This window comes from Choloepus didactylus, chromosome 4, assembly GCF_015220235.1.
Source record: "Choloepus didactylus isolate mChoDid1 chromosome 4, mChoDid1.pri, whole genome shotgun sequence".
In the NCBI taxonomy this organism is placed as follows: Eukaryota; Metazoa; Chordata; class Mammalia; order Pilosa; family Megalonychidae; genus Choloepus; species Choloepus didactylus.
This window is the reverse complement of record NC_051310.1, coordinates 122,686,226-122,702,949: the sequence shown is the minus strand read 5'-3', so window position 1 is coordinate 122,702,949 and position 16,724 is coordinate 122,686,226. Positions and strand designations below refer to the sequence as shown.

The window sequence follows — 16,724 nt, the reverse complement described above, 5'->3', positions numbered from 1 at the left end:
TCTACTAGTTAAATCATAGTTTGAAAGATATTACCTTTTTGTATATATGTTATATTTCATAATAAAGAAATAACTGAAACTGTGAAATTGTAACCTAAAAAAACAAACTACCACTACACATCTCTTAGAGTGTCTACAATAAAAAAATTCGGACGATACCAAGTGCAGGTGAGAAGGCAGAGCATCTGGAACTCTGTACATTGCTGGTGGAATGCAGCATGGTACAGCTTCTCTAGAAAATAATTTGGCAGTTTCTTAAAAAGTTAATATCACTTACCATATGACTTAGCACTCTCATTCCTAGGAAATGGAATGCAAATTTATGTTTACACAACCTATAGAAATGCAAATTTATGTTTACACAAAAACTTGTTTATGAATGTTTATGGCAAAATTATTCATATTCACCCAAAAGTGGAAAACACAAATGTCCTTGAACATAGATAAACTGTGGTACTTCCATACAATAGAATACTACTCAGTAATAAAGAAAAACATGCTATTACAACTTGCAGGAACTTGGATGACTCAAGATATTATGCTGAGTGAAAGGAGCCAGTTTCAAAAGGTTTTATACCATATGGTGCCATTTATGTGACATTCTCAAAGGAACAAAACTATAGTGATGGAAACCAAAACAAATCAGTGGTTGTCAGAGGTTGGGGTTGGGAGAGGATGTGAAGACAATGAGATAACACAAGGGAGTTTTTTTGGTGGGATGGGTGGGATGCTGATAGAACTTGTGCTGGAATTCGGTAATTCAGAGTTTTGAATCTGTTTTGTAATCTTGGTTAGGTTCCTCTCAGCTTTTGTTTCCTAATATGAGACTAGAATTTGCCACACTTGCCTCACAGTGGTAGTTTTAGAATTTCTGTCAATTGATGTGAGGCGTGTGGCATTCTTATTAATCCCAACTCCCCAATCATGCATTTTCAGATTGTTGAACAAGACATTCAGCTTCACTAGCTGAATCACTCTGTATCAGATGCCATTAGCAATTACTGGGATAAACTTAGGCACATGGATAGGCTCAGTTTAGAACTAAACTTGTGTGAACTTTTATAGGTGATCCTCTAGGATCTCATGTTCACAGGTATTTTATACCCTTGTGTTAGGCAGTATTTCATGTATCCATGATTATTTTCTGAGAGTCCTTGCCACCTCTTGAAGTTTTTGGTTCTCCCTCTACTCCTGCCTATACCAATTCACGAATTATTCTTCAGCCTGAGGTTAGAGTAATTCTGCAAAACTACTTCTTATGGGTTGGGCTGTGGTATTGGTCTCTCTCCTTCCTTATTTGTCCCAATAAAATGTAGGAGTAGAAGAGAAAAAACAACTACTACTTCTTAGCATTCATGAGTAATAAGTTACCTGGAAAGGGTATCCATTCTCTCAACAAAAACTTAAGCACTCGATTACGTGCAAAGCTCTGTGCTGTTCTCCTTTGGGATCATAAAGAGGAATAAATTCACTTTTGCCCTTTAGAAATTTATGGACCTGGATGACAATTAAAATCCATCTCTCTAACAAGAAAATTCATTGTAGGTTAGTCCCTGACCTGTTAAAGGATAGAACCTTAAATACTGAATATTAGTAGCTCTTACAGATGATTCATTCATTACAGTGGGCTTGTTCATTCAGCCATTAAATTAACAAACATTTATTAGCCACCTACTACGTGCCCAAAAAGGTGCTTGTCATTAGTGCTAGAGTAGTGAGCAGTGTAGACACCATCCCTACTCTCAGGTAACAAACTATTGTGATGAAGTCAAACCGCTGGTCTTCTTCTTAGGTGTGTTTAACTGGAGAGACAATCACATTCAGGGATTGTTTTAAAAAATATAAGCTTTTCTTTTAGGTAGACATTTATTTTCATAGTTTATCATAGAGGTAAATAAAAATACTAAAAGAACACTCTCTCTCTTTTAAACTTTGTTATTACTATTTATTTTTCCTTCTGTTCTACTTTACTTCAGGACTTAACTGCTCATTTATATCCAGGCCTTGTCCAGAGCTTTCTGTTGACTTAGGGCTTTTGGGTGATTTCAGTTCCTGGTGTGAAATCTTGTGGCTCTTTGAATACCAAAATTCTATGATTACGTACTTGTTCAATCCAGTTACGCAAGCTGTTACCTTATAGCCTTCTTTCTGCTAGCTACTGTGTGTTCTGTGGAGAAACTGCTTGAACATTTACGCTATCTAAAGCCCTGCAGCATGTAAAGATTTAGCAGCTGAAAATGCCCATACATTTGCCATTTACTGAGCACCTGCAATGTGTGTGCCAGGCATTGTACTTGGGATGTAATTGTGAACAAAATAGGCATGATCCTTGCCCTTAGAAAATGTTAGCCCAACAATAACTGCAATATCTAACTGGGATGATAAAAGTAATGGCTAGCATTTACTATGTGCCAGCCACTTTTTCCAACAACATTACAACAGCCTGTGAGATGAAGATAGTTTTATTATCATTCCTATTTTACTGATAAGGAACCTGAGGCTACAGATTAATATGCCCCAGGTCACACTGCTAGTATGTGGCTAAGATGGAATTCAGATTTGCCAGGCTGGCTCCAGAAACTCCACACTTATCCAGTACATTGTACTGTGCAATTATAACAGATAATTGCGGCTTAATTTAAATGGATAATTAAGTAGACAATTTCAGTAAGTGTGGTCAGTACTAGGATGGAAATGCTTGGTGCTGTGGGAGCACACAATGAGTTCACCTGATTTGGTCTTGTTAGGGTCAGGGAAAGCTGTTCTCAGAAAGTATATCTTTATTGAAAGAACCCTTTTCCTCCTGTTTTAACCATTGAAAAGAATTGGAATATTTTAAAATAGACATAGTGGTTTGATACAAAGAAATAACTACCTAGGTTAAGAAAACTCTGAGTCTATTCTGAACTTGAGAAAGTCTTGTGGTAATTGCACATTATTTATTGATTAAAGTAAATTTAAAAATCAACTGTTTAAAAAATAAAGCAAAGGAAAAAGTTCTTGTATTTTTGAAGTGAAAAACCAGAGGAGACTACAGTAATATAAATAGTACTAGATGCTCTTTTTAATAAAGGATTTGATTGATTATGTGCAGTTTAGATTAGTTTAAAAATGGTAGTAGTTTTGAATGATCACTTAGGGTCTGCTGTCATATTGTTGCAGAGATTATTTCTAAATTCCTGCGCCATGAAATAAGTGTAGAGAAAAGTATAAAATTCATTTAATAGAACACTATTGATAATATCAAAGCTTTTATGAAGTGTTATTCCATTCATAAATTGTACTATTTAAGATTTGCAAATAAAAAATTGTAATTTAGACAATTTAAGTATAAAATTGAATAGTTTTTGTATTTTTTTCATGTGTCAACTAATTTTATCAATTATTAATCTCTGGAGTGCATTCCATTTTTATTTAAGACAGGAATAGTCATTTTTTAAGTGTGTATTTGGAAATATAATTGTGCTCAGTGGAATACTGTGACTAAATAGCTACCATAATAGATAATTTTGTTAGTATTGTTCTATTCTTATTGTAATATTTATCATCTCATGTTTAAAAATCACTTTAAAATTAATGGTTATTTTCATGGTAAAAACCTTTCTACAGAGTTCAAGATCTTAACTAGGAGCCCCAGGGTTCAGGTTTGACTCCCTTTTATTAACATGGTAACTGTCAATTTAAAATATGCATCACCATAGTTCTAAATTTATTTCACTGGTTTATTTCCCCTGTATTCCAAAATTGAAATACCATTCATATATTAGTTCTATTGACTGATCTACTTGGGCTTCATCTTAACCTTTGCTTTCTTGGTTTCCGTATCTCTGGTTACTCCAACCACTCCTTTACACCAGTTATCTTCTGCTTATTTTCTCTACTCTTTGATGTTTTGGTTGGTTACTGCATTATTCTGCTTCCTTCCCTGCTAACTTGTCAGCCTCAGGACTGCATTGTGTGATGACATTCTTTTCTTTTGCCTGTTCTACTTTAGGAGCAGTGATAGTTAAGAAGGCTGTTTAAACTCTCAAGTCAACCAACCTGTTTCATTCACTGACGCTTAATTTGACAACTATCGTCTACTCAAAAATACATGAATGAATGAACATACATACATAACCTAAAAATATTTTGTTATTCCAAATGCTTTACGTTTTTGTGTTAAGTGCAAAATTTCTCCCTAATTTTTACTTATCTGGAAATTTCTTGTATTTTAAAGTGGTTCCTTGGGGGCTACTTGTCTTGTACTTTTCTTGACCAATTGTTTCTTTCTGTATACAGCAGAGATCTTAATTTCCAGATTGAGTAGGTCCTCACTACTGCAAGTATGGTCGGTGGACTAGCAGGGTCAGCATCACCTGGGAGTTTGTTAAAAATACAGAATCTCAGTCTCCACTCCCTACCATATGAATCTGAATCTGCATTTTAACAACATCTATAATTAATTGATATGGACGTTGAAGTTTGTGAAGCAGTGTTCGTGGTATCTTGCAGCTAGATAACACATTAACATGCTGCTAGGTATTCGTGTACTTTGTAGAACTTGTGGTGATCTTATATAATTTTTTGTGAGTTATTCGTCGTTCACCAAAAGTTATATTCTGTAGTGGTATCATTGCTAGTATGTCGAAGCAGTGACACAGATAATCTCAGCAGTAGCCAGTCCTAGTCTTTTGGGTGAGGTTTGGTACATATTAGATTTGAAACGTTTCTTTTTGCATCTGTGGATGAAGAACTTTCCCTTTATTATCTTTCAAACAGTGACTTTTGAACAAGTATTATGTGCACTAAGATGAACCTTTGAAGTTCTATTTAACTTTTATCTTACATGAGATATTGATATGTGGATAGTTGCTATATGTATACAATTTATGAATTGTTTGAGGATTCCTACTCTCTGATCCAATATACCATCCCAGATTGTATGATTGGAAATAAACTTATGGTAAGTTTTACACTGTGCCTTGCTCTACATGGGTCACAAAATGTTGACTAAGGCACAGTATTTTCCATTATTTTTGTGTGGTTCATAGTAAAATAATTATTGTTTTTCTCTGAGTACACATTAATGAGCACTTAGAGGTAGATATCCCTAAAGCAGTCTGGAACAGGGAAAAGTTAGACTGTCATTCTAAACTGCTGCGTTTAATCCATAAAGCTTATAAACTGTGTACAGTCATTTGATGATACTCTAAACCTCTTTAGATATATTTGTATACTGATGTTTTAGGTAATAGTTTTTTAAAAATCCAATGTTTTATTTTTATAGCCATGAAGTAAAGTTCTTTTTATTGTACTTCATTCAGAACTAAGAACAAAAATTTTTATTTCAGTATCCTTTAGCATTCAAACGAAATGTGAACAAGAGGGCTAGCCTGTAAACACATTTCTATTGACATTTTTCTAGAATAATACTATGGTTTTATGATAAATAAAATTTCACTAAGTGTTTTTATAGGTTTCCATGCCTTGTTTTGATTGTGTGTCTATGAATGGCAGTGGGAGGGGGTGGCAAAGAGAAACACCGATTGTACGAAATAGTGTTGTATGTTGCTTAGAAACACTTTGGGTGTGTTTTTTTTTTATTTTTAAGTAACAAAAGTAAGCTCCATGGAATGACCTTAGCTAGGAGCCATTCTGTTTTTTTTGGACAGCTTCTATTGCATGTGGCTATGACAGACAGGACTATGGTGTGGTTACCAGAGGACACCCTTGTGGTCATAACCAAGTTGTAATTGTCACCCAAATTCTTTTTGAATGTCTATCACTTGTGTATCAGTGATTCTAGAGTAGATAAAAATGAAACAAAATCCATTTGGGAGTTAGCATTCCCAGAAGATACGCTTTCAAACAGAACAGCAGAAGGAGTTGTGACATGCATCTGTAAGCAATTGTACTGATTTGACAGTTATGTAGCCCTCAGTTCCTAGCCCTTTGGTTGTACTGACAGCATGACTGTATAGATACTGAGGCCGGTTTCAGCCCCATTAATGTCTTCTTGAATGGTAACCTGCAGTCTGGGCAGTGATAAATGTTTGCTGATTGATTTATAGTCCCAGGGGATTCTGGGTGGTTTCTGGTTTCTGTGAGCCTAAGCAGTTTTTGTTCTTGTTTGGGCCTCTTGCTGAAGGTTTGTCTGGTCTTTACTATGATGGTTGTTAATTGGTTGAGAACTGGGTATCACCTGTAATTTTAATTAACTAGGATTCAAAGCCTTGTCCAGAAAATAGTATGGTTTTGGAGTTGATGCAGTACTTAGTATGTGTAAGAGTTTGAGAACCAGAATAGTTTTGTATACACAGGGCTTTTGTTAACTCTGGTAACATTAATTTTATTTGTTAACTTTGGTATCTTTTTTTCCTCCTTTGCTTTTAAAAGAAACATGTTTTTTTTTTTTAATTAAATTGTTTTATTGAAATACATTCACACACCATACAATCATCCATGATATACAATCCACTGTCCACAGTATGATAACATAGTTATGTGTTCATCACCACAATCTATCTCTGAACATTTTCCTTACATCAGAAAGAACCAGAACACGAATAAAACATAAAAGTGAAAAAAGAACACCCAAATCATCCCCCCACCCCACCCCATTTGTCCTTTAGTTTTTATCCCCATTCCTCCACTCATCCATACACTAGATAAAGGAGGTGTGATCCACAAGGTCTTCCCAATCACACTGTCACCCCTTGTAATCTACATTATTATATAATTGTCTTCAGGAGTCCAGACTGCTGGGTTGGAGTTTGGTAGTTTCAGGTATTTACTTCTAGCTATTCCAATACATTAAAGCCGAAGAGGTGTTATCTATATAGTGCATAAGAATGTCCACCAGAGTGACCTCTCGACTCCATTTGGAATCTCTCAGCCACTGAAACTATTTCGTCTCATTTTGCATCCCCCTTTTGGTCAAGAAGATACTCTCAGTCCCACGATGCCGGGTCCACATTCATCCCCGGGAGTCATACTCTGCGTTGCCAGGGAGATTTACACCCCTGGGAGTCGGGTCCCACGTAGGGGGGAGGGCAGCGAGTTCACCTGTTGAGATGGCTCAGTTAGAGAGAGAGAGGGCCACATCTGAGCAACAAAGAGGTACTCAGGGGGAGACTCTTAGGCACCATTGCATACAACTTTAGACTCTCCTTTGTGGTAATGAGCTTCATAAGGGCAAGTCCCATGCTCGAGGGCTCAGCACATCAAACCGCCAGTCCCAATGTTTGTGACAACATCAACACCAGTCCAGGTGAGGATGTCCAAGACATCTGCACCTTCCCCCAGATCCTCGGGGCTGGGGAGGGGGAGGCTGTAAATATATTTTTCATTATCTGCCCAAATTACTCTAGGATGTGTCACTATTTCACTCCAGCCTATACTAACCTACCGTATCTCACTTCCTATTCAAAGTTCCACACAATTGTGGTGTTTGAACAGATCGACTGTAGAGTTGTACCGTTTAGAAAATTTAGATCCTGTACCAAATAGATATCTATTCCCTTGGTCTCATATGAAAGTTGAAGTTTTAAAACACAATCAGTTTCAACCTTTACCCTTTGGCCTGGCTTGCCCTGGTCTTAACCAGACCTGCTTCATTCATATCACTAATTGAAGTCTGGGCTCTTTTTTTTTTTTGTTTTGACAGTGGCTGTATGCACTAATAGTGACATTCATATCTGCCGAGCTCTAGCTCTGAGTGTCAGGTGTCTCAGAGATATGCATTGTTCCAGAGACCAATCAGGTTATACGCTAGGGGATCAGCATCTCAAAGTTTAGAGATAGGCCTTACAATTCAGGAATAGAGTTAACTGCTGTAAGAGCTTACAATCTAGGGACTATTACAATTATTGTGTCCACGTTAGGCTATGTTCTAAGATTCAATTCTGAGTTTACACATTGTAGTTAGTCCATATTGGTGAGGCATCATCCCTCTCACCATGTTTTCTCCAACACTTTTCCTCCTATATATATAGTTTCCTACAATTTTATAGAGTTATATTCACATACCATACATTTATCCACAGTGTACAATCAGTTGTTCATGGTATCATCATAAAGTTGTACATTTATCACCACAATCAGCACTTGAACATACTGATTACTACAAGAAAAATTGTTTTGTTTTTTTTTTTTAGCAATAAGAAAAAATGATAAAAAGAAAAATAACGTCATACAATACAATATTCTACTAAGGACAGCAAATAACACCACTACCAAGAATCCCATATTACTCCCCTATATCCCCGTCTCATATACATTTAGCATTGGCATATTGCCTTTGTTACATTTAATGGAGGTATATTACAATGTTACTGTTGACCATAGACTCCAGTTTGCTTTGATTATGTTTTTTCCTGAATACCATCCGTTTTTCAAATTTCTACATGGTTGACATTCATTTGCTTTCCCACATGCAAAAACATTTTTATATTTGTATATTTAGTAACAGTCATTGGCCACTCCAGTTTTTGCCACGTTATACAGTCCCAGTCTTTATCATGTATCTTTACCTCTGGTGTAAAAGAAACATGTTTTAATCTATAAAAAGAAAAATTTAAATAACAGCTATTGTGAAATAGTGTTAGTTTTATTGTTTTCATGGTATTTTGGTTTCATTTTTATGTGACTTGGTTTCTGTAGAAGTCTATCTTGTTATACTAGCATTACAAGGAGTATAGACCTTTTTGTTAAATATTTGTCATTTAGGAAAGGATTCTTTTCTAGTGTATTGATTGTGGATGGTTTTTGGTATCTTAAGTACAACTTCTAATTCCCTTTAATCTTTTATTTGTAGGGGCTGCATGGGTCAGAGGAGGAATAGGAGGATGGAGATAAGCATTTTCCTCACTTACTAAGCCTTAAAAATATGTTTTCTTTATCCTTGAAAAAAAAATGATCCACATAAACTTTCCTTTTGGATGTAAAGAGATGTTAGGGTTAATTTTGGTAATTGTTTATAGAATTTTCCAGCCCTTTCTTACCTCAGAAGCCCTGATACTTTGAAAACATTGATGTTCATTATTGGTGATTGTTTTCAGAAACTCACTTTTCTTTATGGTCAATAGGAAAAAGTCTTTTGATTTTAAAACCTTAAAAGGAATAAAAGGATTTCTGCCTTTTAGTTTTTCAAATAATGAATAAGGAACTTGGTAAGGAATGATCATTTATAAGTCTGCACATTACTTAGATAAGTGTCATTATACTCATTTAGCAGAACTGCTAAAATAGTCTCTTTAATACTCTGGTCTTTTTTTTTTTCCCCTAGGGTTTTACAGACAGCCCTCATTACAGTGATCACTTGAATGACAGTCGATTAGGGGCCCATGAAGGCTTGTCCCCAACACCTTTCGTGAACTCAAATCTGATGGGTAAGTAGGTAATTCTGTGCTTGTAGTCTTCTCAAGATCTCTGGTCAGAAACAGTTTTCATCTCCTTGTCCAGGAAGGATATATTAAGTATCTGGAAGAAAGTTCCTGCATGCCTAGTAGCACCTGAGGCTTTCTTTGTTCAACTCAGCTTGAGGAGCAAGCATCCAGAAATGTGGGGCCATCGCTTGGAGCGTTCTTGTCATTGGTACCAAAAAGGAATCAGCAGTGTTTTCACTGACAGCTTGGCAGTAGGTGACCCCAAGCATTTATGTGATTTCAGCTTTCTGGGGCAGAGAAGTGTTGTTTCAGAGATATTTATGAGTCACTATTTGTCTTAACAGATATATGTATGTAGTATTACAAATAAGACAAAGCAGTGATTTTAGGTAAATTTGATTTATGTTGGACAATATTTCTTTTAGCACTGTTTGGTTAAAACTTAGTAGTACATTTAGATGCTGCAGCATTTGTTTTAAGCATTTGAATTCATATTGGAGATTTTTAAATTTCTCTTCTGCAAAAGTGAGCACCTTGCACTTTGAAAGCTATGACCTACTTACAACCTGTACTTGATTTTTATATTTGACAAAATGTTTAAGATTAGCTTTTCTCTAGATCTCCCTCCATGGCTGTAAAACAAACATATACATCTGCACGTACCCCTCCCTCCCTTTTTCCAGTCCTCCTCCTCTCTCTCTCATATGAAAATTTATAGTTGATCAATCCAAAGTGAGAAACCCAAGGTTTTTTTCAGTTTGGTTGCCACTCTTTGTTTTTTACTGATTATTTTACCTTTTTGTAAAACATGATTTAAAAGAATCTCTGTTTTATGACATTGTTTTCCTTGTTTATGCTAGGGCTGAACACATTATTAGAGCAAAAAAGTGAGAGACAAAATCTTTATTTATTTTGTCTTACTGGTTATCATTGGCGTCATGTAAATATGGAAGGTTTATATAATTGACATTGATTTCATTATTTATTCTATTTCTTATGGATGTAACCTATATTGGGATCTTAGAATTGTCCTTTTAAGATACAGCCATTCTAATCTACGTGGATTACTCAAATCCAGAATCCTGGTGGTCTGCAATTTCTTTATAAATGTTACTGCTTTGCACAGTTTTAGTCTATTTCCCCTAACCTCTATAAAGTATTGAAGAGATGGAGTCTGATATTTTAGTGTGGATTTTACCTAATGCAGTTAACAGTTTAAATCCAGAATCATTGAGTATGTATGATACAAGATTTAATAATCTAGCCAGCAGTAAAACTGCTTTTAAAACCACAATTTATTTCCACAGAAATGCAAATGAAAACCATGGTTTTAAATATTATCATCCCAAGTAAACATCAGAATTAAATTTAGGACAAAATAATTATTTGTGCCTTTAGTCAGCGAAAACTTTCTTATTTAATTAACAATATTTCTATTTAGCTTACCATTAAAAGTAAAATAGATTTGACACTACAGATAATTGCCTTTTGCAGTATACCTTTTCCCCAAGTAGCATTTAATTTATAGTAAGTGTGGTCGGGCAAGTTATATTCAGTGTTCTTGTAATTTCGTATTGAACTAAGCCTTCTTCATTGAGACTATAACCCTGAATTATGTAAAAACAAAAAATTGCCCTTTTTCCATTTATGTTCTTACCTTTATTCTTAGCTCACAGAGATGACTATCAAGCCCAGTGGAATTGGATCATTAACACAGTTTTGAGCCAAGGTGACTGTTAAAATTGTGGGGGATAAGTGTGGGAACTATGTATTCTAAGAGGTATGCATGTCAGTCACTTGCTCTGAGCAGCTGTTGACTAAAAATATTTCTGTAATTCAGTTTGAGGTAACATTTTCTCAGTTGGAGCAATTATGAGCATGTGTTTATTGGTTTCTTCGGTTTAGATTATTAGAATATTTTTCATAGTCATCCATACTCTGTGTATAAAGTCAGCATCTAAAAAAAACTTGAAATAAAATAACTCTTGAATTTTAAAAATGGGTTGATCTCTTTAATGTTCAAATGGAAAAAATCTGCATTCATTAGAACTACATTGTAAAATTAATCAGGTACATCTACATAGTTCATATGTTTTCATTTTAAGTTTTAACTTCCTAATCTAAAAGTGTTTATTTACATATAAGGGAAAGAAAAACAATCCTGAAAAGTTTAGGCAGATATGTTCAAAAGGAATTTACTGGTTGTTGTCAATGCCTGTATATATATACTTCCTTCTGTTTTCAGTAAAAATGATGAAATGAGGTACCTCAATCTAAAAACATAGTCTAAATAATCTGCATGACAGTAGCTTGCCTTTGGAGATGAATGTCTCTTAAATTGTAGAGCAGTTCCACAACAGCTTGATGTGAGCTCATGTAATTGAACTGTTAGATGCCGGAGTATATGTGGGTTTATAGCACTCAGTAGAGTTACAATGGATAGAGTCACTTTACTAACTGTTTGATAATTTAAGGGAGTTTCAGGCTGAAAGCTTAAAATTGTTAAAGCCTGGTTGAGACATGTATGGCAGTAATTAGAAGCATTTGGAACTGCTAATACCTAATCACCACAACAGGTAGTACTTGAGACTGGTGCTATGAAAGATGAGTGCTCAGAAACAGTTAAAACTAATAGGAAAGCAGTAACATATTTCATCATTTCTGTCAACATATAAAAACACCATTAAGCAGCGGGGGGGGGGGGATGATCATATGTCTAGGGAATGTTGTTTTGTGTATTATGTTCATCCATAGCACATTTGCCTAAAGAGATAGTGGATTATAAAGTGCCACTGTCTCCCATGATGGAACTCTCGAACACTTTAATGATCTTGTGCGTTGCAAAAATGAGAAATTTTGTCTAACAAGGATTGATAATGATTCAATAATGAACAATTTGCCACAGAAAGATGCTTTTCTGTATTCATTTAGATATTTTGAAGTGTTTTACACAGGATGTAAAGCTATTATGTTGAATCAGTGTTTCTTTTTAATGAATTCCAGAATTATCCTGTTGATTTGTCAGTATGGAAAAGAGGGCTTTTCTTATGTTTCAAATGAAATAAGTACATCCTTTTGGAACATCACTAAGTAATTAGCATCAAACAGTTCTGTCCTCTATTATAATAAAATTGCAAAGCTTTGACCATATCAGTGAATTACAGTAGTATCACCAAATAGCCGTATCTATTTCTAGCCCCTTCTAGCTTTGGTCTATTTTTTGACCTTTGGCCCTTCATTGATTTCTGTAAAATTTTCTTTCCTTTACACGTTGTTGATTAGTTTTTGGTGATGGTGATATCAGTTTGTTAACTGAACACAGAAATGAGTTTTTAACAACTCTTATACCTCTCCATATTTATCGCAGCATACTTATTTTAGGATATATGTATGTGTGTGTGTGTGCGTATATACATATCCATATGTGTGTGTATGTCTGTGTGTTATAAATGAGAGACTTAAGACATGACGATACCGTGAATTTCCTTTTTACTTGTGCTCCTTTCTGAGAACTGATTTTGCTTCTAGAGATGGTTTATTGATGTTTTCTCTTTTCTCTCTTTTAAAGAGGGAACACCACATGTAGTGGTATAGGAAAAAACTTCAGGGCTGAGAGTTAAGAGACCTAGATTGTATTCCAGATCTTGAAAATCACCTTCCTCTTTCTAATGGGGTAATGCTGGGTGGTCTCAAAGGTCTTCTACACCTTTAGAATTTTATAGTTCCATAAGCTCATATATCTAATATCTTTTATTGAATCCTATAAAGGACTTCAACTAGAATTATAATTGCTATTTTGCAAATGACAAAATAAAGACACAGAAAAGTTAAGTGATTTTTTTTTTCCTGAGGTCACAGAGCCAGTAAATAGCAAAACTGAATGTAGAATCCATGCCTCCTGATTCCCAGGCAAATATTCTTTTCATAGTACATCCTACATGGATGTAAGGTACTTGTTCTCTCTTTGTAATGTTCCTGGGTTTTCACTGGCTCAGCACTTTCCTAAACTATAGTTTTGGAAACCCTGATCCACAGAGACAACTGTGAAGAAAAGGCTCCATATGAAATAACTTTGGAATGCATTGTGTGCCCCCTTTTAGAGATTCAGATAGCACTTCAGGATATTACAGTCTTAAAATTTATCCAGTTAAAAAGCACAAATGGTTTAACTTTGTTCAACCAAACGTTTCCCAGATTCATATGACCCACAGAACCTTTTTTGTAGAAGAAATCATTGAGCTCTGGAGAACTAGTTTTCCATGAAACAACACTAGGTTATTCCGTGGAATACTTGTAGGTTGTTTTAAGATAGAAAAAAATAATAATTAATGAAAACTCTCCAGAAAGTATTGCTGTATATGTTCTTATAACTCATTTTAGGCTCTAGCTTATTGAAAGCTTGGGTGGGTTGTCCAAGTACATTATTGTTAAACCTCTGCTTCTAAGTATTTGACTTAAAAACAAGCCAGCTGTCCTTCTGTTGCTGCTAGAATCTCTTTGTTCAGCCCTACCCTTCCTCCCTACCTCAAGGTTTAAAGGGTCCTTCTGGCAGCATCTACTAAGTCTTACTTCAGTTTCATTGTGGGTTAAATAATTTTCTGTGAGCTTGTTCGGAAATTTAAACCCAAGAATGCATTTTCCCCTATATATTCAGTGTTTCAAACAACCAACTCTCAAAGGAAACTCTTTTTTACACTTAATACTTACTGCATTATAATGTGATTAATTCAAGTCTCTTAGAGTTACAAAAATGCAGAATCACCATTTTCAGAATATTAAAGTACAGTAGGACTTTGCCCTCAAAAGATGTCTAACTTTGATGTACATGAAATTCCTTCACAAGATGAGATAATGAAAAATGATTGTAATTGTGGTTAGGAGAAACAGTATGGCTTAGTATCTGATTTGACAGTATTTCATAAGAGTGAGATCTTTATACTTTCTCCAGTGTTTTATTAACTCCAAAGCCTCGTGAAAGGATTTGAGATCTGTGTTCATTGATCTGCATTATCTGATCTTCAGCTACTTAAAACACAAAATATTGGCACTGAGAGCAACATGAGTGAAAGAGACCTGGTTATACTCGAAGAAACCAAAGCAAGAAAAATGAGATGACTGGTTAGTAGGAAACAGTGGGCTCAACCCTCTTGTTTCTAGCTTAGCTCTCAGCTCCCTTTCTACCTCACTGCTTTTTTTAACCTCTCCTGTTCAATCATTCATTCATTTGCTCCCCTTTTTTTACATTACAGCTCTTACATCTTTATTTCCTCTTGCTATTGCTTAAGACTTGCAATAACCTAGAGGTCATAATACTGGCTTCCATGAAACCTTGCAAACTGATAACTCTAGGGACTCAATAAGGATGATCATCTTTATTACCAACCCATTTTCCATCATCACTTGCTTGTTGGTACATGCTTTTGTATGGTAAGTTGAACCTTAAAGTTTTATAGTGGGCCGGTGGCATAAATCTGATACACAGTCTTCCTTGAATGTTCACATTGTTTATGCCTAATTATAGCCAAGTGAACAAGAACTCTGAATGAGAATATTCTGAGTTCTGCCTGTAGGGGTATGGATGATAGGAACTAGAGCTGCTTGTTTACTAGAGAACAAAAGAAAGATTGTTTTTAAGGAAAATTTTAAAGTTTTACAGTTTTGCTAGATGTATATAATCTCAGAACCACACCATGGCACACCATTGAGAATTTGGGATGCTATTTTGATTAGGAAAAGTGCTAGAGCAGAATTATCAGATCATGCTTTCTCTTTGGTGATATTTCAGAAACACTACATAAAGTTATGACGACGATACCTTTTTCATTTAATACAGATTTTCTGTGTGTGTGTTTTCTTTTTAACTTAAATATTAAAATTCTCATAGAGAATTTGAACTGGAACGGACAAGAGAGGTCATATGACTCAGTTCTCAAATTGGAGTGTTTAGAAATGTATGGTTGTCATAAAGGCTGGAGTCCCCATACCCTGAAAACTCTGGAATGTCTTTCAAAGTAAAAAGATAGTACTAGCTTGGTTGATCATCATGATATTTATGCAAATTTCAATTAGCCACCAAATAAAAGTGAAACTTTGTTAAAGTTTGAAACCATATCCTGTATGGGTTTAAATTCTACAAATGTTATTGTTTGAAGGTGTGAAGGGATTTGCTACATTCTGAACTTTCAGTTGCATAGGTATTCAACTACATTGCTGTTGTTTCCTAAGCTTCACATTTTAGATGAAGCCTTCAAAACATGGGTGCTTAGTTGGAATATCAGCCCACTATATTTGTAATCTCCTTAACAGCTCAGCTTATTTTTTTCTTACAAAATGCAGCTTTTGTTTTTTAAAGCTCACATTTTCTATGATTTCCAGTCTCGTTTTTTTGTCGTCGTTTGGGATTTTAGTTTTCTGTGAAGACTATAACTTACCATTCTACCCATCTTCTAGGACTTTCTGTCTTGGATAGATTTGTGTGTGCACATATATATATGTGTATAAATATATATATGTCACATACATGTCATATATATTGCTGAAATTTTAAATAATTCTTTGGTCTTGAAAAATGTTTCTTGGCTGTTACCATATGTGTGGTGTGGTGTGGTGTGGTGGTTTCACAATCATTCTTGTATTACGTACTTGTTTTTCACTTAAGAATGCCTCTGGAGGGTTGTCAGACTCCTCAGGTTGTATGAAATTTCTAGGGAGTCATAATTAAAACAGGATTGGAGTCCAAGGCCACTTGACAACAAATTAAATCAATTTAATTTTATTTATTTCTCCTGCATACTTTCCCACACTGGTCCCCAAGATCAGGGGTCAGCAACTTTTTTTGTAAAAAGCCATAGTAAATAGTTTAGGGTTTGCAGGCAAGGAGGAAAAATTAAGGATATTAGGTAGGTACCTATATAATCATTTAAAAATATAAAAACCATTCTTAGCTACAGGCTGTAAGAGAGACAGTTGGCTATTTGGTCCACCAGCTTGTAGTTTGCCATCCTTGCTCTAGACAACTTAACAGAAACTCTTTTTTGTTAAGTAGCAACCCTGTCAATTTGTTGAAAGATTTAGTAAATCATATATATCATATTCTGTGGAAAGTACCCGAGTTTGTTTTTGTTTGTTTTTTAATATCCAGGCATGATAATTGGTAGTTGTGGTGGTGGTGAATTAGTTCTAATATTTCCTGGGCTTCATTGCCTCTATACAGAATGGTAAGTAATTTATTAGGTGAGTTGTTTTCCTTTTGTTCTTGTCTTCAAGTATGATATTTGAGAGTAAGATTTTTCAGCAAATGTCACATTTCCTCCGCCTGAGATCACGTTTCTCCTAGTTTTCTATAATCTGAAATTA

At 35.1% G+C, this 16,724-nt stretch overlaps 1 protein-coding gene across 2 annotated transcripts in view; it reads left to right on the top strand.

Moving 5' to 3' along the window:
- The window catches only part of TCF12 (transcription factor 12), a 500,835-nt gene that overhangs the window by 231,780 nt on the left and 252,331 nt on the right, over positions 1 to 16,724 (top strand). For both annotated transcript variants that reach the window (XM_037833866.1, XM_037833867.1), the window contains exon 5: positions 9,269 to 9,371. In XM_037833866.1, the coding sequence (XP_037689794.1) occupies positions 9,269 to 9,371 (103 nt within the window). The remainder of the gene's footprint in view (positions 1 to 9,268; positions 9,372 to 16,724) is intronic.